Raw genomic sequence first — 25,804 nt, forward strand, 5'->3', positions numbered from 1 at the left:
GGACAGGCGGGAGGCTCCGGCAGAGGCGCCTGACAGGCGGGAGGCTCCGGCAGCGGCGCCGGACAGGCGAGACGCTCCGGCAGAGGCGCCGGACAGGTGGGAGGCTCCGGCAGCGCTGGAGAGGAGGAAGGCTCTGGTAGCGCCGGAGAGGCGGGAGACTCCGGCAGCGCTGGAGAGGAGGAAGGCTCTGGACGGATGGGCCGGAGAGACAGCCTGGTACGGGGGGCTGCCACCGGAGGGCTGGTGCGTGGAGGTGGTGACGGATAGACCGGACCGTGAAGGCGTACTGGAGATCTTGAGAGCAGGGCTGGCACCAACCGCCCTGGCTGGATCCTCACCCTAGCCCGGCAGATGTGGGGAGCTGGGATGTAGCGCACCGGGCTAAGCACGCGTACTGGGGACACCGTGCGCACAACTGCATAACACGGTGCCTGACCAGCACCACGCCCGCCACAGTTAGCACTGCTATGAGCACTGTAGTGCTGAGATGGCACAGGACGTGCAAGGCTAGGGAGATGCACAGGAGGCCTGGTGCGTGAGGCTGGCACAGTCTTCACCAGACCCCTCGCACGCACCTCAGGATGAGTATGGAGAGCTGACCCCGGTGCCATTAAATCCCTGACACGCTCCGTCGGGCGAATGTCGTGCCTCATGCACCAAACCAGCAAGTCCCTCATATCACTCTCCTCCAATCTCCCCATTAACTCCTTCACAGTCTCTGCTTCGCTCACCTCCAACACCAGCTCTGGTTCTGAGCTCCTCCTTGGCTCCTCACGATAAACGGGGGGAGTTGGCTCAGGTCTGACTCCTGACTCTGCCACACTCCCCCTGTGCCCCCCCCCAAGAAATTTTTGGGGGTGACTCTCGGGCTTCCATCCGCTCTGCCGTGCTAGTTCCTCATAATGCCGCCTCTCTGCTTTTGCTGCCTCCAGCTCGGCCTTGGGGCGGCAATATTCTCCTGGCTCTGCCCAGGGTCCTTTCCCGTCCAGTTCTTCCTCCCATGTCCATTTCTCCAGGTGGTGCAGCCTCTCCCACTGTAGCTGCTGCTGCTCCTGCTGCTGCTGCCTTTGCTGCTGCTGCTGTTGCTCCTGCTGCACCAGTCGCTTCTCCTGCTGCTGCTGTTGCTGCTGCCTCTGTTTACCACGCCGCTTGGTCCTTGGTAGGTGGGTGATTCTGTAAGGGCGTTCGTCTGTAGGAGGAAGAGAAGCGGACCAAAGCGCAGCGTGGTGGTTATTCATGTTTTAATAACTCAATACACATGAACAAACTAACAAAACCAAGAAATGTGCAAACGCAAAACAGTCCTATCCTGTGACAAACAAACACAGTGACAGGAACAATCACCCACCAACACACAGTGAAACCCAGGCTACCTAAGTATGATTCTCAATCAGAGACAACTAATGACACCTGCCTCTGATTGAGAACCATACTAGGCCGAAAACATAGAAATGCCCCAAAACATAGAAAAACAAACATAGACTGCCCACCCAACTCACGCCCTGACCATACTAAATAAATACAAAACAACAGAAATAGAGGTCAGAACGTGACAGGTGGCTACTTCGAAGAGACTAAAATCTAAAATATATTTACATTTGTTTAACACTTCTTTGGTTGCTACATGATTCCATATGTGTAATTTCATAGTTTTGATTTCTTCACTATTATTATATAATGTAGAAAATAGTACAAATAAAGAAAAACCCTTGAATGAGTAGGTGTATTTTTTAAAACTATTTTCTACATTGTAGAATAATAACGAAGACATCAATTAAATCAAAGGATTGAATGAACTTACCCAGGGTATCTTTCTCTTCCTCCACGGTTGCATTGACCCTCCGGGCAACATTGGCCACAGCCTCTGCCATTATACTAGGTCTACGAATCTCACCTGGGGTAGAGATGGGGAGAGGTCGGTGTAATACTTCAGATATACATTTTAACCAGACATTTTCAAGTGCATTTTCTTTGGCATATTAAAATAGTATTCATTCATCAGGTTAATTAACATGGTTGTTGTTTTTTCATGCAATTTGGCAATTAGCTATTTTTAACATGTTACCAGGTCATGCATACAAGATTGCTAGTTTTTTTTTGTGTCAAGGATCCTCTATTGTACAATACATTAGAATGTTACAATGCATCTTGTTCAATGTCAGCCATTGCTGCAACATTGTCCTCTTCACAAAGTTTACACAAAATCACATGAATAACTTGATCACCTGTCCCACGTCAAGTTATAGGCGAGCTACAACAGTTAGTTAGCTATTAAAGCGAGCTTAATTCGTAGTAATAGCTAAATTGCTAGCTTTCTAATGTAGCCTACTCATAATTCCACAAAAGACGTCCGGGTGGAGATCTGTATAATATATTGTACAATAGAATCAGCATATACTGTATGACGGGAGGTGGATCAACCTACCCTTAAACTTTAACTGTGGTTGACAGCTGAAAATGTTAGCAAGTCAGTTCAAGGCTCCGTCCAATCAAATCCATTCATTTTCAAACAACCACCGTCAAATTTGGCGAGAGACTATTTTTAACCAAAGAGGATACACTGGGCTAAAGTCGATCGATGCACTTTTCAGATGACCTGTTCTGTCGTTATTGTTCAAATCTGTCCAATACTTCCAAAATGGTTTGTTTTTGTGCGCAATTTGAGTTTAAAGACACTATTTTAGCCTCTTGTTGACATCAATAGTTATATTCCTTCTACAGTACAAGCTACCGTATTGACGAGAGTCATAGGCGCACAGGGAAGTTTCAGAGAGATAACTGCGAAGGACTACAGATTTAAATTCTGCCCATGTCTTACGCAGGATTGATCTGTATAAATATCAGTCTGTAACGGGTGTTCGGTTGTATCAAGTTGTGTCATCACAGTGTAGTGTCTCAGCACTAATAGCACATATACGACTAGATCAACTGATTGTTGAGTTATAACAGTATAAAAATGGAAGTTCAGAGTTTGACCTACCTTAGGATCCTGGTTAGGACTTAGCCCGCTGTGTAATGACAGAGTTGTCCTGCCGCAGCCACTATTCTGGAAAAGTCCTGATTGGTCAACTATTTTTTGCTTTGTCAATGGACGTGAAGACAATAGGAATGTATTGAAACGTACTCTCTATTCATTCAACATTAAATCAATCATGGTGAATAGGATGCCAGGTGAATGAGGCCAGAAGATGCCGTTAGTGAATGTACTTTTTTCCCCAATTGTCCTTGTTGCACGTTCTCACCAGTTACACATGAGTTATTACCTTGTACTTAATATCTGATATAGTTCTTGAGAAGTAGGCTATTTATAGTGAGGAACATGTATTTATATTCCTGAAGTTTTGGGACATTTATTTTTGTGTATTTTTTGGTGATTTCGAGAGAGAGAAAAAAAATAGAGATTTTGATCATTCTAAAAACTGAAATTCCATCCACCTATATTGTTTATTTTGTGTCAGGAATTCGTTTTTTGTTGTTGTTTGTGCCCCACTTGTCAGTCTAATAATAGTGTGGTCGTTTCAGGTAAATATGCCAACAATCCAGCATGGTGCATTGCTCAACTCAGAGAATTCCAGAACCCATAGAATTAGAATGAATGAATATTCACAACAGGTCATTCTAGTGAATGTACATATCGTGTTTTTTTTATAGACAAGAGTCAGAAGCATATGTAATGTTACTAATGAATGAATAACATGAGAAATATTACCTACAAAATACATACACTTTAATCAGCTAACAAAATATTTTTACAATATGAAACATATTTATGACAAAATCCTCCTAAAACAGAGAGAGCAATAAATTAACATAAATAACCAAGCTTTATTTTATTATTATTTACAATAAATATAATGTCAGTGTTCCGTTACACCCAGTAGGTGTATACTATAGTATAAACAGTGCTTAAATGGTGAACAACACCATTTCCTATGACTTATAATGAAATGGCGGGTCCTCTTACTGATTCCTAAAAGCAGTAAGATAAAATCAGTCACGTTCTGAGAGAAAATCCATACTGTATATATATATCCAGGCTTTCTAAACATACCATCTACCATACTGCTTGAGGAGTGCACAGTCACAATAATCATAAGAACTAACAAAGTGTTTTCTTATTGTTTTCGACCATCTGATACAGACTCTTGGATAATAGTTCTGTCAGTGAAATTCCACTCTAATGTTTCCGGAACTCTCTGTTGCGTGCGTCCGAAAGGAGACGAGTGGTAGCCTCGTCTCCATCTCAAGCGGTTGTGAGGAAGACGGCCCCAGGCTTTGCTCCGGCCATCTCTTTACTGAAGGTCGGGTTGAAGCCCGTGACAGAGGCTACAGGCAGCCACATTCATCCACAACCATATCCTCGTGATGGCGAAGCAGCATTTCTCCATTCTCATAATACAGCATGCTTAGAGGACTCATCTTGGTGGGGGCGCAGCATGCCGAGGGAACCCGCTCAGGGTGGTAGTGTTTTAGGAGACTCTAGAGGGGAAAAAAAGCATCAAGAAGCAATCTGCAAGTAAAGATAGGTATGAAATAGGCATGAAGCATTGCTATAGTATCTAATTTTGTTTATTTTTTTACCAGGCAAGTCAGTTAAGAACAAATTCTTATTTTCAATGACGGCCTAGGAACAGTGGGTTAACTGGTCTAGGAACAGTGGGTTAACTGGTCTAGGAACAGTGGGTTAACTGGTCTAGGAACAGTGGGTTAACTGGTCTAGGAACGGTGGGTTAACTGGTCTAGGAACAGTGGGTTAACTGGTCTAGGAACAGTGGGTTAACTGGTCTAGGAACAGTGGGTTAACTGGTCTAGGAACAGTGGGTTAACTGGTCTAGGAACAGTGGGTTAACTGGTCTAGGAACGGTGGGTTAACTGGTCTAGGAACAGTGGGTTAACTGGTCTAGGAACAGTGGGTTAACTGGTCTAGGAACAGTGGGTTAACTGGTCTAGGAACAGTGGGTTAACTGGTCTAGGAACAGTGGGTTAACTGGTCTAGGAACGGTGGGTTAACTGGTCTAGGAACAGTGGGTTAACTGGTCTAGGAACAGTGGGTTAACTGGTCTAGGAACAGTGGGTTAACTGGTCTAGGAACAGTGGGTTAACTGGTCTAGGAACAGTGGGTTAACTGGTCTAGGAACAGTGGGTTAACTGGTCTAGGAACGGTGGGTTAACTGGTCTAGGAACAGTGGGTTAACTGGTCTAGGAACAGTGAGGTTAACTGGTCTAGGAACGGTGGGTTAACTGGTCTAGGAACGGTGGGTTAACTGCCTGTTCAGGGGCAGAACGACAGATCTGTACCTTGTCAGCTCGGGGGTTTGAACTCGCAACCTTCCGGTTACTAGTCCAGCACTCTAACCACTAGGCCACCCCGCCGCCCCAATGAGCTTTGTACCGTTAAGATACATACGAAAACAGTAAAGATACATGTGTAAACCAATATATTCTATGACACATTTTGGAAAATCCCGTAGAGACACATTGAAACGTACCTGCATGTAAGCATGATTTGTTGGGTTCAAGTCTTCTCCCAAAGGACTTGGACAGATCCCCTCACATCGATAGGCATTATACTTCTTCGGGAAGACGATCCAGGACCCCCAGCCTATCTGATTGAAGTCTACATGCATGTCCACTCTTCGACAGAGAGACGGGTCGATCTCAATGTTTCCGCTAGACACCTCTGGACCCCTCGTGTCTGGCGGTTCCCTCTGGCCTGAGTGGCCCCTTTTTTTCCTGTGTCTCTTCGGCCTGCGGAACTTCTTGGACTCGGTGGTGGACAGGAACTTGGACTGTTCGGCCGTGTGGAGGAGACTGGCTTTGGCCTGGGAGCCCTCCTCTGACCCTGTATGAGAGAATACAACCAGTAAGGCTCTGTCGCTCACACACTGACTCTGCCGTGTTTTAGACACAGCCAACTGGACAGGGTTCTGCCGTGTTTTAGACACAGCCAACTGGACAGGGTTCTGCCGTGTTGTAGACCCAGCCAACTGGACAGGGTTCTGCTGTGTTGTAGACCCAGCCAAATGGACAGGGTTCTGCTGTGTTGTAGACCCAGCCAAATGGACAGGGTTCTGCTGTGTTGTAGACCCAGCCAACTGGATAGAGTTGGGGAAGTACACATCTCTCTCTGTCTTGTCTGTCTCTCTCCTCTTCATTGAGCTCCTGGAAATCTGTTCCTGGCCGAGCCAGTTCAACAGCGGATCAGTAAGGTTGTACACCTTCCAGTGCTGAGAGGAGTTAATCACAGAGGAGACAGAGAAATATCCCACCAGCTGGTGTTCCTGGCAGATCCCCTGTGTCTGCCTGCACGGGTAGTCGTGGTGATGGTAGATCTCCACGGTAATGTTGGAAGCCCTCGTCGCCCGGGGAAACCTGAACCTGAGCTCCGCTGCTTGGATCCGTTCATCGGCCAATAAGGTGGTCAGGTCAAAGGTTGCAGTCCAGCGTCGGGGTCTGTGAAATAAACCTATTGGAAAGAAGAACATTTAAAAAAATAAACCGATTTTTCAACATTTGTACTGACTAGTACTTCTTTGAACATTATCATCGGGTCTGGTCTCATGTCAACTAAGTACTTCACATATATGTCTATTAGACAAACATATGTCACCCATCTTCTTCAAACCCTTGAAATGGTCTACTAAGAGTAAAATAGATTTTTTATTTTATTTATTTCACCTTTATTTAACCAGGTAGGCAAGTTGAGAACAAGTTCTCATTTACAATTGCGACCAGATTACAAATAATTAATGTTAATTGTTTTTACTTACAAAAAAGAGCTTTTAAGCAACCATAGAGCTAATGAATAAACTGTTAATTTAGGAGGAATACACATGTTCTATTCAATCCTGGACAGCAATTCAGGCAGAATATTTAGCATATTGTTTCTGGGTTACATCTAAGTAGTCTGAATGAGTCATGCTTGTATTCTAAAAACAATATTGTTCTAATATTTTTTTAAGAAATACAATTTTAGATCTAGGCAAAGCATGTTTGCAAATAGAAATTCCAACCATGTTTTTCAATGTAACTAGGCAACTAGCTTGTGGATGAATCTACCATCGGCTGGCGTCAACATCAACATGTGTGAATTAGGACATGAATTGTGATGCAAAGAAGAACAAGACATTGGAGGTGTGGTACATAATTCATCAAGAAGATTAAAGACTATTGTACTATTGTCCAAATGTAATGTATTGTTGCTATCCATCGTCTATTTGTTGATTATAGGTACTGTACCAAAACATCTACATTCCTCTATGGGTCTGTTTTGCTCTGGGGAAATAAAACTCTGAAGATTAAGGATAACACAACGACAACGACAGGAGGACGAGGCTAGGACTAATCCACTCAAAGTAAACACCGGATCGAAACCAATCATTTAACACGCCCTTAGCTCGGCTTCCGCATATCCTCCATTCAAACAAATAGGTAACAACTATGACACCTAGCAGTGATGTTAAATTAGATTTAGTGGTGATGCGAGCGGAGCGGTCCGTGGAACATATAGGCTAGATGTAGTTAAAATCCCGCTCTGGCCAGAGACGTAGTTCTAGGTCATCACTCTAATCTAATCAAGTGAAGTGTGAAAAGAACTGAGGGGACTTGTTGATTGATTTGAGTTAACAACAGATTTGAATAGGCATGTCTGGCAACATTTCTAATCAACATCTCCCATTTAAAGAAAAAAAAGAGGTTTGCTTTGAGAATTAGGCTGAAAACCAGCCTTTTCACACGCTGATCCATGTACGGTTATTCAGGCCGACAAAATGAATGTGGATTGGAGCGCTTTGAGCTCGTCTGGCGAAGAGATTTGACAGCCACTGTGGTGCGCAAACATAGCAAGAAAATTATCTCTTAACTTTTTTTGAAGAATAAAAATAATGCAAGCAAAAAATAGCGCAAAACAACATTTAATTTACTAGGCTTAGAGGAGGCTAGGCAATAGGCCATAAACTATTATAAAATGCCCTAAACAGGATATTTATTATTATTTTCTCCTGTGTTAAACTAAATTCGGGCAGGCAGTAGATGCTAAATGTCAAGAATGTAGCCTATATGCCCTACTAAACGAATGAATAAATAGGCCTATAGGATAATATACTTTAAAAAAATATATATATAATCTTACTTTTTGCCATCACACTCTTGACTGTGTCTGCTTGTTTTGCGATGGCCTTCTCCATGACGTCTATAGGCCGAGTAAGATTTGACTTGTAATTCCGGTAAAGGTGCATCATGTACTTCGGTGCCAGGTGATGGAATCCAGGTGGACGGTGGTCTGTAGCAAAGCGTCGTGATTTTCCGTGATAAACTCCATCTCTAGATTTGTGAATTCCTTGAGTCAGCAGTATGAGCAGAGAGGCATGTAGCGCTACACCTATAACGCCTAATGAACGCATGCTGATCAACTTGGATGACAGATTCCTCTGCGGGTTGAGATAAGCTTGGCTTTTATAGCCCTCCCGCACCACGCATATTTAACAAGTAGCCGCGAACATTAAAGGAAATTGACATGCGTCTTCAAGGCTTGTGGCAAGGCAGGTCATCATCCATTGACATGTTAATGAGATGCCCAAGCCAATGACTGGATGAAGTGTGTTTATAGCACTTTTCTCATCAATAGCTCTTTCAAATGTTACTTTGTTTGTTAGCCTTCATCTACGTTCACTTTCCGTATGAAATAGATTCATTCCAATCGATCAGTTAGGCTATAGATTAGGGTTAATGGTTTTACTTTGATAAACCTATATATTCTGCTTTCTGTAACGAATAGCAAGCTGGTTATGACAATAGATTACTATTCATTCTATGGACATAAGTCTATATAGTCTTTCTTACTACATATGTTTCTAAAATCGGGGCCCGTATCCACAAAGCATATCAGAGTTATGAGTTCTGATATAGAATCGGGACCCGTGTCCACAAAGCATATCAGAGTTATGAGTTCTGATATAGAATCGGGGCCCGTATCCACAAAGCATATCAGAGTTATGAGTTCTGATATAGAATCGGGACCCGTGTCCACAAAGCATATCAGAGTTATGAGTTCTGATATAGAATCGGGACCCGTATCCACAAAGCATATCAGAGTTATGAGTTCTGATATAGAATCGGGACCCGTATCCACAAAGCATATCAGAGTTATGAGTTCTGATATAGAATCGGGACCCGTATCCACAAAGCATATCAGAGTTATGAGTTCTGATATAGAATCGGGACCCGTATCCACAAAGCATATCAAAGTTATGAGTTCTGATATAGAATCGGCCCGTATCTACAAAGCATCTCAGAGTTAGGAGTTCTGATCTAGAATCTGTCTATATAATCTTATTCATTATGATTTAAAAGGAAAAACAGGTAATTCCTCTTTCTCTTCAGTTTAGGCATGTAGACTTTTAATAGGCTCGAGGGGCAATGTTATTGTAATATCATTAATAGCATGATATTAATAGGCCTGTGTGGGCAAATACAATTCCATGTTTTCAGAGATGTGCTGTCTTTTTGTGTTTTATTATAGACTATTATAAATATTGCGCTCTGCGTCTCTGCGTGAAAAGAACAGTGGATTGAACGCTCAACGGACAAAAAAAACATTCCTCTTAGTGCGCATGCCCAGCCCCTGCTTTTATTCAGATAGTGGAAATCCTTTCCTCCGAAAATCTGCGAGAAATGATCGTATAGGTAGACAAATACGTGGAAGAAACTATCCCTGAAATAAAACACAAACCGCTGCTTTACATCACTTTTCCTACGGTTATTGAAACATCCGACTAATGAGTGATTTTTGGAGCATACACGGTTCTTCCGAGTGAAATGGTGAGTACATTTTACCGTCCTGTCTCATTTCCCGTGTCCACGCGCACATTGGTAGGCTAAACTGTAAAACATCGGTACTCCGAGTTTGTGTTTATGTGGATATGTTAGCCAAATGTGAAGTGTGTGTGCTGATGTCGGTACGCGCGGCCAGTGCATGACCACGTTGCAACGTTGCATCAAACAAAATCAAATGTGGTATAAAGTTGGAAGTTTGTGGCATGTGGTTGGCTTGGCCGCCCTCCATGCCTCCTCCAGTCTCCATCGATAGGCTATTGTATGTCGACCCAGTCATGTTTGATGTAGCACTGAAATTGTTTAAATTGTTCCAGTAAACTTGTTTGAAGTGCCAATCTATCATTCATTGCCCATTGCGGCTGGGGGGTGGAATTCATGTGATACAGATGGGGACGATGTTCATTGGCTAATAGGTGTGTAATATTCAAATGATAACTCTTCGGTCGACTAAATGATTATTGGCGCCTTTACACTTTCAGTAGACCTGTTCAGGTGTTTAACACCACTTAGGTCCGTTACTGTGCTACAAATACAACAGTTCAGTATTTTGCGATTAGTTAGACTAAGTTTATGTAAATAGAGCAGGTGATTTGGACGGCAATTTAAATGTCCTTTTCGTTTGATGTCCCTTTTAACCCCCCCCCCCCATCCCCCCATTTAAACCTAATAGAGTGATTTGCCAAGCTCTCGAATTAGGCAGGTCAAATAAAGCAAGCTCTTGTTTAATGTCCGTTATTCTGCATTGACACAGAAACTAGGCGCTACATTTTTTAAATCTCGTCAAACTCAAGATAAAAAGTGATTATGAAGATCAATCAAGCCATTACAACATATCGATACTGTTGTTGATACCGCGCTGCTCCTCCCCTTCCTTTAATCAATAAATAAAGGAGCCACATAAGAGAGAGATAGAAATGGCGTCTTTCTGTAGGCACTAACTCAGCCATGGTTCTTTGGACAAAGCCTATGGGGGAAATTAATGGCGTTTTTGGCCGAAAATAAGGTCTGTGGTAAAAACACAGGCTTAGGGGATCTCATACTTTTATTTAAAATGAGATCATCTTCATCAGCTAACGTCACTTTTAGTGACTTTTTAAAAATGTATGTCATTCATTTAAAAAAAACTATTTTAAAATGTTATGTTTAATTGACTGATTATCTCATAGAACAAAACGTATTCAATCTCCTAAACCTTTGTTAACCTCAGAACTTAATTTCAGCGTTTATTCCAAAAACTTTTTTCTTTCCCCATAAAAATTTCCCATAGGGATGGCTGAACGAACCAGACGTAACTCATTTCTGGGTTTTAGGACTACAAGCTGTCGACCTCTATTGACCAGACAAAACAAAATACAAGCCAAGTTGGACTTGACCAACTCCTATAAGGGCTCTTGTTGGTTAATCAAGAGACAATTCCCCAGGATTCCTCCCTGACGGAGCCCTATTCCCAATACACTGAGTGTACAGAACATTAGGAACACCTACGCTTTCCATGACCTAGACTGACCAGGTGAATCCAGGTGAAAGCTATGATCCCTTATTGATGTCACCTGATATATATCCACTTCAATCAGCATAGAGGAGGGGGAGGAGACAGGTTAAATAATGATTTTTAAGCCTGGAGAATATATTGTGTGTGTGTGTGACATTCAGAGGATGAATGGGCAAGATTAAAACAAATGTAAGTGCCTTTGAACGGGGTATGGTAGTAGGTGCCAGGCATTGAACGGAGTAGGGTAGTAGGTGCCAGGCATTGAACGGAGTAGGGTAGTAGGTGCCAGGCATTGAACGGAGTAGGGTAGTAGGTGCCAGGCATTGAACGGAGTAGGGTAGTAGGTGCCAGGCATTGAACGGAGTAGGGTAGTAGGTGCCAGGCATTGAACGGAGTAGGGTAGTAGGTGCCAGGCATTGAACGGAGTAGGGTAGTAGGTGCCAGGCACACCGGTTCGAGTGTGCCAAGAACTGCAACGCTGCTTAGTTTTTCACGCTCAACAGTTTCCTGTGTGTATCAAGAATGGTTTTACCACCCAAAGGACATCCAGCCAACTTCACACAACTGTGGGAAGCATTGGAGTCAACGTTGGCCAGCATCCCTGTGGATGCTCCAACGAATTGAGGCTGTTCTGAGGGAAAAAGGGGTGCAACTCAAAATTAGGAAGGTGTTCCTAATGTTTTGTAAACTCATTGTGTGTGTGTGTGTGTGTGTGTATATAGTGTACTGTGCACTACTTTTGATCAGAGCCCTGGTCAAAAGTAGTGCACTATATAGGGAATACGGTGCCATTTGAACCTAGTGTTCCTCTGTGTACTGGTACAAGAACAGGCATTTGATGCACTTAAGGGTCCTCTAATCTCCATTGATTTTTTTTAAAAGCACATCATGTATTCCCTGTCATCAATCACATTTAATTGTAGATGATTTGTTGTGGCACCTTGTTGAAGATCTTATTATTAAGTGGAAGTAGGTGACTAATCGCAGGTGCTTCAAATTATTCCATGTTGTTGCGGTTCTATAGTCAAGCTCTGTCTTGTATATGGTGTTAAATAATAATATACATTTGTGCCATTTTAGCAGATTTTGCTCTGAGAAAAAGTAGGTTACTTCTCTCCTGATGTTTTCTGTGTCATTTTTAATTATTTTAGGGCTGTCTCCTAATAATAAAAAAACCCAACAAAAAAATATTGTACTCGGCCGATAGTTGATTGGTCAAAATGTGCATTCTGGAAAGTATTCAGACCCCTCAACTTTTTCCACGTTTTGTTACGTTACAGCCTTATTCTAAAATTGATTAAATCGTTTTTTTTTTCAATCTACACACAATACCCCACAATGACATCACAATACCCCACAATGACATCACAATACCCCATAATGACATCACAATACCCCATAATGACAAAGCAAAAACAGGTTTTTAGGATTTTTTTTGCAAATGTATAAAAAAAAAAAACCCTGAAATATCACATTTACATAAGTATTCAGACCCTTTACTCAGTACTTTATTGAAGCACCTTTGGCAGCGATTACAGCCTTGAATCTTCTTGAGTATGACTCTACAAGCTTGGCACACCTGTATTTTGGGAATTCTCCCATTCTTCTCTGCAGATCCTCTCACGCTCTCTCAGGTTTGATGGGGAGAGTTGCTGCACAGCTATTTACAGGTCTCCAGAGGTGTTTGATTTGGTCCAAGTCCGGGCTCTGTCTGTGCCACTCAAGGACATTCAGAGACTTGTCCCGAAGCCACTCCTGCATTGTCTTGTTTGTGTGCTTAGGGTCGTTGTCCTGTTGGAAGGTGAACCTTCGCCCCAGTCTGTGGTCCTGAGGGCTCTGGAACAGGTTTTCATCAAGGATCTCTCTGTACTTTGCTCTGTTCATCTTTCCCTCAATCCTGACTAGTCTCTCAGTCCCTGCAGCTGAAAAACATCCCCAAAGCATGATGCTGCCACCACCATGCTTCACCGTAGGGATGGTGGCAGGTTTCCTCCAGACGTGACGCTTGGCATTCAGGCCAAAGAGTTCAATCTTAGTTTCATCAGACCAGAGAATCTTGTTTCTTATGGTCTGATAGTCCTTTAGGTGCCTTTTGGCAAACTCAAAGCGGGCTGTCGTGTGCCTTTTACTGAGTGGAAGAATCTTGGTGGTTCCATATTTTTTCAATTTAAGAATAATGGAGATCACTGTGTTCTTTAGGACCTTCAATGCTGCAGAAATGTTTTGGTACCCTTCCCCCAGATCTGTGCCTTGACACAATCATGTCTCGGTGCTCTGCGGACAATTCCTTCAACCTCATGGCTTGGTTTTTGACTGACATGCAACTTTCATACCTTTATATAGACAGGTGTGTGCCTTTCCAAATCATGTCCAATCAATTGAATTTACCACAGGTGGACTCCAATTAAGTTGTAGAAAATCAATGGAAACAGAATGCACCCAAGCTCAATTTTGAGTCTCATAGCAAAGGGTTAGCAAAGTTAAATCAATTTTAGAATAATGCTGTAACGTAACAGTGTAGGAAAAGTCAAGGGGTCTGAATACTTTCCAAATGCACTGTATATAGATAGACAGGTTGTGTCTGTGTTTGAATGAAGTAAACTACATATTCACAGCTTGTCTGATGCTTTAAGCACACTGTTTGATTAAATGATAGACACACAAATGACTGAAGAACCCGATGGTCACACGGTGTTAAAAAAAATGACAGCGAGTGGCGCACGTTGTCTCGCTCTCCTCCCTACTGCAGAGAAAAGGCACCACAGCACAGCAAATGACTGAAAAGTTATCTTACCAAAATCCCTCATTTGTTTCAGGCAAAAACATTCCCTATTCCCTCAACCTTTGATCTCTTTATGTGAATCACTTTATGTGAAACATTGCATGTGACCAATAGGACTTGACCTATAGCCCATCATAATCACATTATTACATTTGATTATAACAAACTCCCAGCACAGTATCACATGATAGCAAAATGGATGCGGAGGATGTTATATAAAACCTTGAAGCGGGTGACTGTTTGGTGACTGTTTGGTGACTGTTTGGTGACTGTTTGGTGACTGTTTGGTGACTGTTTAGTGACTGTTTAGTGACTGCTTAGTGACTGTTTAGTGACTGCTTAGTGACTGCTTAGTGACTGCTTAGTGACTGTTTAGTGACTGCTTAGTGACTGTTTAGTGACTGTTTAGTGACTGCTTAGGGACTGCTTAGTGACTGCTTAGTGACTGCTTAGTGACTGTTTAGTGACTGCTTAGTGACTGCTTAGTGACTGTTTAGTGACTGCTCAGGAGGGAAAGGGGAAGTCAGATCTGTTGAAGACATTTGACTTATATAAGGTTATACAAGGCTGCTATAGACGTTACTTATTATTATAATGACCTTAATAGTAATAATAACAATAAGAAGGAGATGGGGCGGCAGGGTAGCCTAGTGGTTAGAGTGTAGGGACGGCAGGTAGCCTAGTGGTTAGAGTGTAGGGGCGGTAGGGTAGCCTAGCGGTTAGAGTGTAGGGACGGCAGGTAGCCTAGTGGTTAGAGTGTAGGGACGGCAGGTAGCCTAGTGGTTAGAGTGTAGTGACGGCAGGGTAGCCTAGTGGTTAGAGTGTAGGGACGGCAGGTAGCCTAGTGGTTAGAGTGTAGGGACGGCAGGTAGCCTAGTGGTTAGAGTGTAGGGACGGCAGGTAGCCTAGTGGTTAGAGTGTAGGGACGGCAGGGTAGCCTAGTGGTTAGAGTGTAGGGACGGCAGGGTAGCCTAGTGGTTAGAGTGTAGGGACGGCAGGGTGGCCTAGTGGTTAGAGTGTAGGGACGGCAGGGTAGCCTAGTGGTTAGAGTGTAGGGACGGCAGGGTAGCCTAGTGGTTAGAGTGTAGGGACGGCAGGGTAGCCTAGTGGTTAGAGTGTAGGGACGGCAGGGTAGCCTAGCGGTTAGAGTGTAGGGACGGCAGGGTAGCCTAGTGGTTAGAGTGTAGGGATGGCAGGGTAGCCTAGTGGTTAGAGTGTAGGGACGGCAGGGTAGCCTAGTGGTTAGAGTGTAGGGACGGCAGGGTGGCCTAGTGGTTAGAGTGTAGGGACGGCAGGGTAGCCTAGTGGTTAGAGTGTAGGGGCGGTAGGGTAGCCTAGTGGTTAGAGTGTAGGGGCGGCAGGGTAGCCTAGTGGTTAGAGTGTAGGGGCGGCAGGGTAGCCTAGTGGTTAGAGTGTAGGGGCGGCAGGGTGGCCTAGTGGTTAGAGTGTAGGGGCGGCAGGGTAGCCTAGTGGTTAGAGTGTAGGGGCGGTAGGGTAGCCTAGTGGTTAGAGTATAGGGGCGGCAGGGTAGCCTAGTGGTTAGAGTATAGGGGCGGCAGGGTAGCCTAGTGGTTAGAGTGTAGGGGCGGCAGGGTAGCCTAGTGGTTAGAGTATAGGGGCGGCAGGGTAGCCTAGTGGTTAGAGTGTAGGGACGGCAGGGTAGCCTAGTGGTTAGAGCATTGGACTAGTAACCGAAAGGTTGCAGGATCGAATCCCCCGAACTGACAAGGTAAAAATGTCATTCTGCCCCTGAACAAGGCCGTGACTGACTTGCCGAGTTAAACAATAATAATACATAAAATAACAGGTGCTCTTTGATTACAATATTATTTGTCTGCTTGTTTGGAACAGTGTAAACAACACTAAATACACTGAGACAGGCCTCTATAATGGATCAGTCCACTGAGACAGGCCTCTATAATGGATCAGTCCACTGAGACGGGCCTCTATAATGGATCAGTCCACTGAGACGGGCCTCTATAATGGATCAGTCCACTGAGACGGGCCTCTATAATGGATCAGTCCACTGAGACGGGCCTCTATAATGGATCAGTCCACTGAGACAGACCTCTATAATGGGCTAGTCCACTGAGACAGGCCTCTATAATGGGTTAGTCCACTGAGACAGGCCTCTATAATGGATCAGTCCACTGAGACAGGCCTCTATAATGGATCAGTCCACTGAGACAGACCTCTATAATGGGTTAGTCCACTGAGACAGGCCTCTATAATTGGCTAGTCCACTGAGACAGGCCTCTATAATTGGCTAGTCCACTGAGACAGGCATCTATAATGGGTTAGTCCACTGAGACAGGCCTCTATAATGGGTTAGTCCACTGAGACAGGCCTCTATAATGAATCAGTCCACTGAGACAGGCCTCTATAATGGATCAGTCCACTGAGACAGACCTCTATAATGGGACAGTCCACTGAGACAGGCCTCTATAGTGGGTTAGTCCACTGAGACAGGCCTCTATAATGGGTTAGTCCACTGAGACAGGCCTCTATAATGGGTTAGTCCACTGAGACAGACCTCTATAATGGATCAGTCCACTGAGACAGGTCTCTCTCTATAATGGGTTAGTCCACTGAGACAGACCTCTATAATGGATCAGTCCACTGAGACAGGTCTCTCTCTATAATGGGTTAGTCCACTGAGACAGGCCTCTATAATGGATCAGTCCACTGAGACAGCCTCTATAATGGGATCAGCCCTAATGTCTTTACTTATTTAGTTACCATTCCTCAGCCATTCTGGAATAATGTTTTTTATGTCCAAGCCAAGGTAGTGCAATGGTTATTTCTGCCACTGGGGGGCGCAACATTAGCTTTGAGTGGATGACTAGAGTGTTTTTAAAAATGTTCTAGCCTACATTATCTGACATACTTACAACATATATTTCCAACTTCTTTGTCTCAGGGGACGTTACACTAGAGACATCCTGCCAGTTTGTTCTGGCTCGCCCGCCCTCTCTATTCTCTATTCTTTTCTTCCTGTTTCTATTCTCAGCATATTGTCTGTCCCCCATCTATTCCAGAGCAGCTCTGCTCTATTCTCTCCTAATAAATCAAATACTGTGTTAAGTGTATTGATCTGCTGCTCTACTTTGAGGCTGTGAAGAGGAACCTTGTTCTCTGTCAGCCTTCTCCCTGTCTGGAACTCTTTTATTTACATTCTTGTCTGGAGAAGGGGTCTTTGCATAGTTCTGTCTAAGGTTGTAGACAGAGTACACTATAAACACAGGTGTCAGTACAGTGCCACTGGGGAGAATGAACTGAAGAGTCCCTGTGTGGAAAAGGAAGGAGAGATGGAAGGAGGGATTCATTGTGTTACATTATAGAAGGATGTTGGATATGGGTTAGGGTTAGAAGGATATTGGCCAGGGCAGGATGTCGGGAACTTGGAACTTAGATAGGGGACATTACCCTGATCCTTCTGGTTCTGACTGGTACAACAGCTCCGTGGAGAGAGTGCTGCTCTGTCCCGCCATGGAACATGAGCTGTGACGGTTCTCTCACTTCTGCTCTGCTCTTTTTCCTCTTCTGTGGAGAGATGAATATCGGAGGCAGGACAGTCTTGGTTTGACATGTTGGCCTCAGTGTACCGAGTCCACTTTCCATGAGAGCTGCAGAGCTTAATGACGACAGTCATTGTAATTACTGAAGGACTGTGTAACAACATGCTAATAATGACAGTGGTTAATGACAGTGTTACTACACACTAGGGCAGGGTGGTTAATGACAGTGTTACTACACACTAGGGCAGGGTGGTTAATGACAGTGTTACTACACACTAGGGCAGGGTGGTTAATGACAGTGTTACTCCACACCAGGGCAGGGTGGTTAATGACAGTGTTACTACACACTAGGGCAGGGTGGTTAATGACAGTGTTACTACACACTAGGGCAGGGTGGTTAATGACAGTGTTACTACACACTAGGGCAGGGTGGTTAATGACAGTGTTACTACACACTAGGGCAGGGTGGTTAATGACAGTGTTACTACACACTAGGGCAGGGTGGTTAATGACAGTGTTACTACACACTAGGGCAGGGTGGTTAATGACAGTGTTACTACACACTAGGGCAGGGTGGTTAATGACAGTGTTACTACACACTAGGGCAGGGTGGTTAATGACAGTGTTACTACACACTAGGGCAGGGTGGTTAATGACAGTGTTACTACACACTAGGGCAGGGTGGTTAATGACAGTGTTACTCCACACTAGGGCAGGGTGGTTGATGTAATGACAGTGTTACTACACACTAGGGCAGGGTGGTTAATGACAGTGTTACTCCACACTAGGGCAGGGTGGTTAATGACAGTGTTACTCCACACTAGGGCAGGGTGGTTAATGACAGTGTTACTACACACTAGGGCAGGGTGGTTAATGACAGTGTTACTCCACACTAGGGCAGGGTGGTTAATGACAGTGTTACTCCACACTAGGGCAGGGTGGTTAATGACAGTGTTACTACACACTAGGGCAGGGTGGTTAATGACAGTGTTACTCCACACTAGGGCAGGGTGGTTAATGACAGTGTTACTACACACTAGGGCAGGGTGGTTAATGACAGTGTTACTCCACACTAGGGCAGGGTGGTTAATGACTTACTACACACTAGGGCAGGGTGGTTAATGACTTACTACACACTAGGGCAGGGTGGTTAATGACAGTGTTACTACACACTAGGGCAGGGTGGTTAATGACTTACTACACACTAGGGCAGGGTGGTTAATGACTTACTACACACTAGGGCAGGGTGGTTAATGACAGTGTTACTACACACTAGGGCAGGGTGGTTAATGACTTACTACACACTAGGGCAGGGTGGTTAATGACAGTGTTACTACACACTAGGGCAGGGTGGTTAATGACACTGTTACTACACACTAGGGCAGGGTGGTTAATGACTTACTACACACTAGGGCAGGGTGGTTAATGACTTACTACACACTAGGGCAGGGTGGTTAATGACTTACTCCACACTAGGGCAGGGTGGTTAATGACTTACTCCACACTAGGGCAGGGTGGTTAATGACTTACTCCACACTAGGGCAGGGTGGTTAATGACTTACTCCACACTAGGGCAGGGTGGTTAATGACTTACTCCACACTAGGGCAGGGTGGTTAATTGTTGTTTTAAGAGAACATGGACCACCAAACTATCTGATCGTCTATTTCAGGGAACAGACGTGTAAAATTGATCTGGAAACGTTTTGAGTCTTATTGCCAAGATGTGTTTTAAAACAGACGAGGAAACATTTCAGTCTGAAGGAGGTACGCTTTATGAATTCATAAAAAAAATCTAATCAGAATGAATCAAAGGACCAGTCTACATTGATAATGACATTATCAAATGCTTCTCCCACTGCGTTTGCAGCTTTGTAAATGAAATACTCCGTCTCAGTATTCATCCTCTGCAAGATATGGCAGTTCACATTCTCCAGAAAGACGCTGTTTCTCATTCATGATGGTATTGCAATAATTTCTTGAACATCAGAGCCTTGGTCTGTAGCCTCCAGCATCAGAGTCTTGGTCTGTAGCCTCCAGCATCAGAGCCTTGGTCTGTAGCCTCCAGCATCAGAGCCTTGGTCTGTAGCCTCCAGCATCACAGCCTTGGTCTGTAGCCTCCAGCATCACAACCTTGGTCTGTAGCCTCCAGCATCACAGCCTTGGTCTGTAGCCTCCAGCATCACAGCCTTGGTCTGTAGCCTCCAGCATCACAGCCTTGGCCTGGAGCCTCCAGCATCACAGCCTTGGCCTGTAGCCTCCAGCATCAGAGTCTTGGTCTGTAGCCTCCAGCATCACAGCCTTGGCCTGGAGCCTCCAGCAGCAGAGCCTTGGCCTGGAGCCTCCAGCAGCAGAGCCTTGGCCTGTAGCCTCCAGCAGTAGTAGGAAGAAGGAACCCGTGACACAGTACAGCAGCACTCAATGTAATGTTCATATCATGACGGAAACAGTAAACACTCCTGTACTCACCCATGACTGCGTGACCTTGCACTACTCCAACACCATCATTACGTTTGCCGACGACACAACGGTGGTAAGCCTGATCACCGACAACAAGGAGACGGCCTATAGGGAGGAGGTCAGAGACCTGGCAGTGTGGTTGCCAGGACAACAACCTCTCCCTCAATGTGATCAAGACAAAAGAGATGATTGTGGACTACAGGAAATGGAGGGCTGAGCCACGCCCCCATTCACATCGACGGGCCTATAGTGGAGCAAGGTGAATGCTTCAAGTTCCTCGTTGTCCAAATCACTAAGGACCTATCATGGTCCAAACACACCAACACAGTCGTGGAGAGGGGACGACAAAGCCTCTTACCCCTCAGGAGGCTGAAAATATTTGGTATGGGACCACAGATCCTCAAAAAGTTAATTGTTCAATTACTTCAACTTAGTGCTGGGTGGTATACCGTATTTTACTATATACTGGTATTTATGAACGGACTGGTTTGTGTTTTTACTTTACCTTCTATAACGGTATTGGAATGTTTGGTTTGTTAAATGTGATACACCGTGTGTAAAGTCCATTTTTATAGTTTACTCCGCTACTTGAGTCATCCTTCACCTCTCTCTCTCTCCACGCCCCTTTCCACACAGACTAAGCCCCGCCCCCTGTCACTCAAGGAGCGCATTTGTTGTTGCTTGACCACGAGACACTTTCGTTCAGTCTGCATGGTCAGTGCAGCGCATGCAACAATGTTGATGACAACGATGTTGTTTCCACTTTGATCTTAATATAAATCCACAAGCGTTCTACAATTACAGTATAGGTTTGTGTTTCTTACATCTGCAAACAGCTAGTTTGTATTTTCTTAGCAAGTTATGCTAAATCGTGTTAGCCACTAATGCTAATCGCTAGTTAGCTGGCTAGCTAACAGTATCTTCTAAATCAAAGAGGGATAGATGAAGCATGAATATGTTGGCTATATGAATAAAGATTTAATGAAGCCAAAGATTATAGGGTCCCCTAGGAAACACTGAACATCACTTTGGTTCCTACCCTGTCACAATAACTCGTCCATGGCATTTTCATTCGTTGTCATGTCAAACAAAACTGTATTCAAAGTGCCCACTATTATTTATATTCTAACTATAGAATTATAATAAACATTCTACTTTCATGATTCCAAAAGTTCACCCAACTGTTTTGATCTAAATTGTAATTGCAACATTTGGTTAAAAATAAGGCCTAGCATTTTTCTCCATATCGTGGCAGTGTGGAAATGATCTCAAATGAGTGCAGGAAATGCAGAAATTAACGGAAATGCAGGAAATAATTTGAGTATTATAATACTACATGGGTACTGGTACTCCTTGTATATAGTCTCATTATTATAATACTACAGGGGTACTGGTACTCCTTGTATATAGTCTCATTATTATAATACTACAGGGGTACTGGTACTCCTTGTATATAGTCTCATTATTATAATACTACAGGGGTACTGGTACTCCTTGTATATAGTCTCATTATTATAATACTACAGGGGTACTGGTACTCCTTGTATATAGTCTCATTATTATAATACTACAGGGGTACTGGTACTCCTTGTATATAGTCTCATTATTATAATACTACAGGGGTACTGGTACTCCTTGTATATAGTCTCATTATTATAATACTACAGGGGTACTGGTACTCCTTGTATATAGTCACATTATTATAATACTACAGGGGTACTGGTACTCCTTGTATATAGTCTCATTATTATAATACTACAGGGGTACTGGTACTCCTTGTATATAGTCTCATTATTATAATACTACAGGGGTACTGGTACTCCTTGTATATAGTCTCATTATTATAATACTACAGGGGTACTGGTACTCCTTGTATATAGTCTCATTATTATAATACTACAGGGGTACTGGTACTCCTTGTATATAGTCTCATTATTATAATACTACAGGGGTACTGGTACTCCTTGTATATAGTCTCATTATTATAATACTACAGGGGTACTGGTACTCCTTGTATATAGTCTCATTATTATAATACTACAGGGGTACTGGTACTCCTTGTATATAGTCTCATTATTATAATACTACAGGGGTACTGGTACTCCTTGTATATAGTCTCATTATTGTTATTTTATTGTGTTACGATTTCCTTAATTATTATTATTTTCTTTTTTACAAATGTCTCTTCTTTTGCTTTTTAACTCTGATTTGTTGGGAAGGGGCTTGTCAGAGCTCTTGATTGAGCACTTCCTGCTCCTCTACCTCAGTGCTGTGTGTGTGTGTGTGTGTGTGTGTGTGTGTGTGTGTGAGGACTAGAGATGACACAATGTGTTACTACCACCACATCCTCCAGTCAGACACACAGCCCTGTGTATACAGCTCAACCTGTAGTAGATGTTACTACTACCACCACATCCTCCAGTCAGACACACAGCCCTGTGTATACAGCTCAACCTGTAGTAGATGTTACTACTACCACCACATCCTCCAGTCAGACACACAGCCCTGTGTATACAGCTCAACCTGTAGTAGATGTTACTACTACCACCACATCCTCCAGTCAGAACACACAGCCCTGTGTATACAGCTCAACCTGTAGTAGATGTTACTACTACCACCACATCCTCCAGTCAGAACACACAGCCCTGTGTATACAGCTCAACCTGTAGTAGATGTTACTACTACCACCACATCCTCCAGTCAGACACACAGCCCTGTGTATACAGCTCAACCTGTAGTAGATGTTACTACTACCACCACATCCTCCAGTCAGACACACAGCCCTGTGTATACAGCTCAACCTGTAGTAGATGTTACTACTACCACCACATCCTCCAGTCAGACACACAGACACACAGCCCTGTGTATACAGCTCAACCTGTAGTAGATGTTATTACTACCACCACATCCTCCAGTCAGACACACAGCCCTGTGTATACAGCTCAACCTGTAGTAGATGTTACTACTACCACCACATCCTCCAGTCAGACACACAGCCCTGTGTATACAGCTCAACCTGTAGTAGATGTTACTACTACCACCACATCCTCCAGTCAGAACACACAGCCCTGTGTATACAGCTCAACCTGTAGTAGATGTTACTACTACCACCACATCCTCCAGTCAGAACACACAGCCCTGTGTATACAGCTCAACCTGTAGTAGATGTTACTACTACCACCACATCCTCCAGTCAGACACACAGCCCTGTGTATACAGCTCAACCTGTAGTAGATGTTATTACTACCACCACATCCTCCAGTCAGACACACAGCCCTGTGTATACAGCTCAACCTGTAGTAGATGTTACTACTACCACCACATCCTCCAGTCAGACACACAGCCCTGTGTATACAGCTCAACCTGTAGTAGATGTTACTACTACCACTACATCCTCCAGTCAGACACACAGACACACAGCCCTGTGTATACAGCTCAACCTGTAGTAGATGTTACTACTACCACCACATCCTCCAGTCAGACACACAGCCCTGTGTATACAGCTCAACCTGTAGTGATGTTACTACTACCACCACATCCTCCAGTCAGACACACAGCCCTGTGTATACAGCTTACTAGAAGCACAAGCATTTCGCTACACTCGCATTAACATCTGCTAACCATGTGTATGTGACAAATAAAATTTGATTTGATTTGAGCTCAACCTGTAGTAGATGTTCTTAGCCAGCTGTTCCTATTATCTCAGCTGGAAGTCTATTTGCCCTCTGAGATGAAATTACATCATACGTTAATTGCTAATGAATGAAGTAATTAGTATGTGTCACTACATTACGCGATAGCAACAACGTGCTGGTTACCTCTCAGCTGGGTGCTGTGATTACCCATCTCCCTCGGGTGCTGTGATTACCCATCTCCCTCGGGTGCTGTGATTACCCATCTCCCTCGGGTGCTGTGATTACCCATCTCCCTAGGGTGCTGTGATTACCCATCTCCCTCGGGTGCTGTGATTTACCCATCTCCCTCGGGGTGCTGTGATTACCCATCTCCCTAGGGTGCTGTGATTACCCATCTCCCTAGGGTGCTGTGATTACCCATCTCCCTCGGGGTGCTGTGATTACCCATCTCCCTCGGGTGCTGTGATTACCCATCTCCCTCGGGTGCTGTGATTACCCATCTCCCCCGGGTGCTGTGATTTACCCATCTCCCTAGGGTGCTGTGATTACCCATCTCCCTAGGGTGCTGTGATTACCCATCTCCCTAGGGTGCTGTGATTACCCATCTCCCTCGGGTGCTGTGATTACCCATCTCCCTAGGGTGCTGTGATTACCCATCTCCCTCGGGTGCTGTGATTACCCATCTCCCTCGGGTGCTGTGTGTCTGTTGTGTCTGTGTAGTTCTGCAGTATACAGTAATGGTGAGGGTGACTGTGGGAAACGCTGGGACTGATAAACCAGGATGGGAACATAGATTGCAGCTTGGTCTCTTTTTACCATTTGACGGAATTCTTCTTCTTCTTCTTCTTCTTATTTTTTTACCACAGACGTCCTTTGAGTTCATTTCATGTCTCTCTGTGCTGTGCTGTCTGTCTCTGTGCTGTCTGTCTATGTGCTGTCTGTGCTGTGCTGTCTCTCTGTGCTGTCTGTCTCTCTGTGCTGTCTGTCTGTGCTGTCTCTCTGTGCTGTCTGTGCTGTGCTGTCTCTCTGTGCTGTCTGTCTGTGCTGTGCTGTCTGTCTGTGCTGTCTGTCTCTCTGTGCTGTGTCTCTGTGCTGTGTCTCTGTGCTGTCTCTCTGTGCTGTCTCTCTGTGCTGTCTCTCTGTGCTGTCTGTCTGTGCTGTCTGTCTCTCTGTGCTGTCTCTCTGTGCTGTCTCTCTGTGCTGTCTGTCTCTCTGTGCTGTCTGTCTCTCTGTGCTGTCTCTGTGCTGTCTCTCTGTGCTGTCTGTCTGTCGTCGTGTAGAAGGCATGCTGTTTCCAGGAGCCCAAGCTGGTGATTTAGATGGTGAACCGGCTGATGAGTAGTAAGGCACTCAGGGTCCTCCCCCACATCCTCTTCAAATGCATGCGCACACAAACACACACACCCTGTCACCAATCTGTCTGTTCCTGAGCTGTGTGTCGTTCTTTAGTCGTTGCGACTCGTGTGTGTGTGTGTCTCTCTCTCTCTCTCTCTCTCTCTCTCTCTCTCTCTCTCTCTCTCTCTCTCTCTCTCTCTCTCTCTGTCTCTCTCTCTCTGTGGTGAGTTAGCTGTCTGTCTGCCTGCCGCTCCTCGCCACTGCATCCTGACTGACTGAAGAGCTCTGTCATTGACTCATCCCGTTCTTTATAAGGAGGTGTTAATGATGAGCAACCGCTTCACATAATACTGGAACCAGCCAGCCTGAACAGACCAGACCTTAACAGACAGACACAGTCAACCACCGGACTGAAGCCAGCCTGTACAGACCAGACCTTAACAGACAGACACAGTCAACTACCGGACTGAAGCCAGCCTGAACAGACCAGACCTTAACAGACAGACACAGTCAACTACCGGACTGAAGCCAGCCTGAACAGACCAGACCTTAACAGACAGACACAGTCAACCACCGGACTGAAGCCAGCCTCAACAACCACAGAGAGCAGAGCAGAGGGGACTGTAAGAATGTCAGTCTGACGAAGACATAGACTGTTGTCCTGTTTTATTCTCAATCTTCAAGACTTCCACCCCCTGGATGGTGTGCAGGACACAGGTACTGCAAGGCTTTTATTCTCTGTGTCTCTTGG

The 25,804-nt window shown here is 44.5% G+C and overlaps 3 protein-coding genes across 7 annotated transcripts in view; 1 reads left to right on the forward strand and 2 right to left on the reverse strand.

The window, feature by feature from the left end:
* The window catches only part of LOC110515023 (leucine-rich repeat-containing protein 20), a 9,686-nt gene extending 6,640 nt beyond the window's left edge, over window positions 1-3,046 (reverse strand). The window contains exons 1-2 of one of the 4 annotated variants that reach the window (XM_090228782.1): window positions 2,981-3,046; window positions 1,802-1,894 (exon numbers count right to left, since the gene is read on the reverse strand). In XM_090228782.1, the coding sequence (XP_090084908.1) occupies window positions 1,802-1,871 (70 nt within the window). In that variant the 5' untranslated portion in view covers window positions 1,872-1,894; window positions 2,981-3,046. Of the gene's footprint in view, window positions 1-1,801; window positions 1,895-2,225; window positions 2,763-2,980 lie in introns of those variants that run through there. The other 3 variants (XM_090228780.1, XM_090228779.1, XM_090228781.1) reach the window with 3 other exon arrangements.
* A 767-nt stretch (window positions 3,047-3,813) lies between these two features.
* On the reverse strand, window positions 3,814-8,385 carry ndr2 (nodal-related 2). The gene is made up of 3 exons (XM_090228783.1): window positions 8,132-8,385; window positions 5,490-6,466; window positions 3,814-4,479 (listed from the first exon to the last, which is right to left on the reverse strand). The coding sequence occupies exons 1-3, from the start codon at window positions 8,238-8,240 to the stop codon at window positions 4,327-4,329; spliced, it is 1,239 nt and encodes a 412-aa protein (XP_090084909.1). The 5' UTR covers window positions 8,241-8,385; the 3' UTR covers window positions 3,814-4,326.
* A 988-nt stretch (window positions 8,386-9,373) lies between these two features.
* LOC110518596 (paladin) overlaps window positions 9,374-25,804 on the forward strand; it is a 155,060-nt gene continuing 138,629 nt past the window's right edge. The window contains exon 1 of one of the 2 annotated variants that reach the window (XM_090228785.1): window positions 9,374-9,819. The gene's annotated coding sequence lies outside the window, so the exon portion shown is untranslated. Of the gene's footprint in view, window positions 9,820-25,125; window positions 25,771-25,804 lie in introns of those variants that run through there. The other variant, XM_090228784.1, reaches the window with a different exon arrangement.

This window comes from Oncorhynchus mykiss, unplaced genomic scaffold (genome assembly GCF_057628025.1).
Source record: "Oncorhynchus mykiss isolate SJ-2025 unplaced genomic scaffold, ASM5762802v1 scaffold101, whole genome shotgun sequence".
NCBI lineage: Eukaryota > Metazoa > Chordata > Actinopteri > Salmoniformes > Salmonidae > Oncorhynchus > Oncorhynchus mykiss.

Coding starts and splice junctions, on each gene's coding strand:
- ndr2 (XM_090228783.1), bottom strand. CDS start 8,240: ATGATGCACCTTTACCGGAATTACAAGTCAAATCTTACTCGGCCTATA. Junction 6,467..8,131: donor CAAGAGTGTGATGGCAAAAA/GTAAGATTATAT, acceptor TCTTTCCAATAG/GTTTATTTCACAGACCCCGA. Junction 4,480..5,489: donor CAAATCATGCTTACATGCAG/GTACGTTTCAAT, acceptor TTTCCCCTCTAG/AGTCTCCTAAAACACTACCA.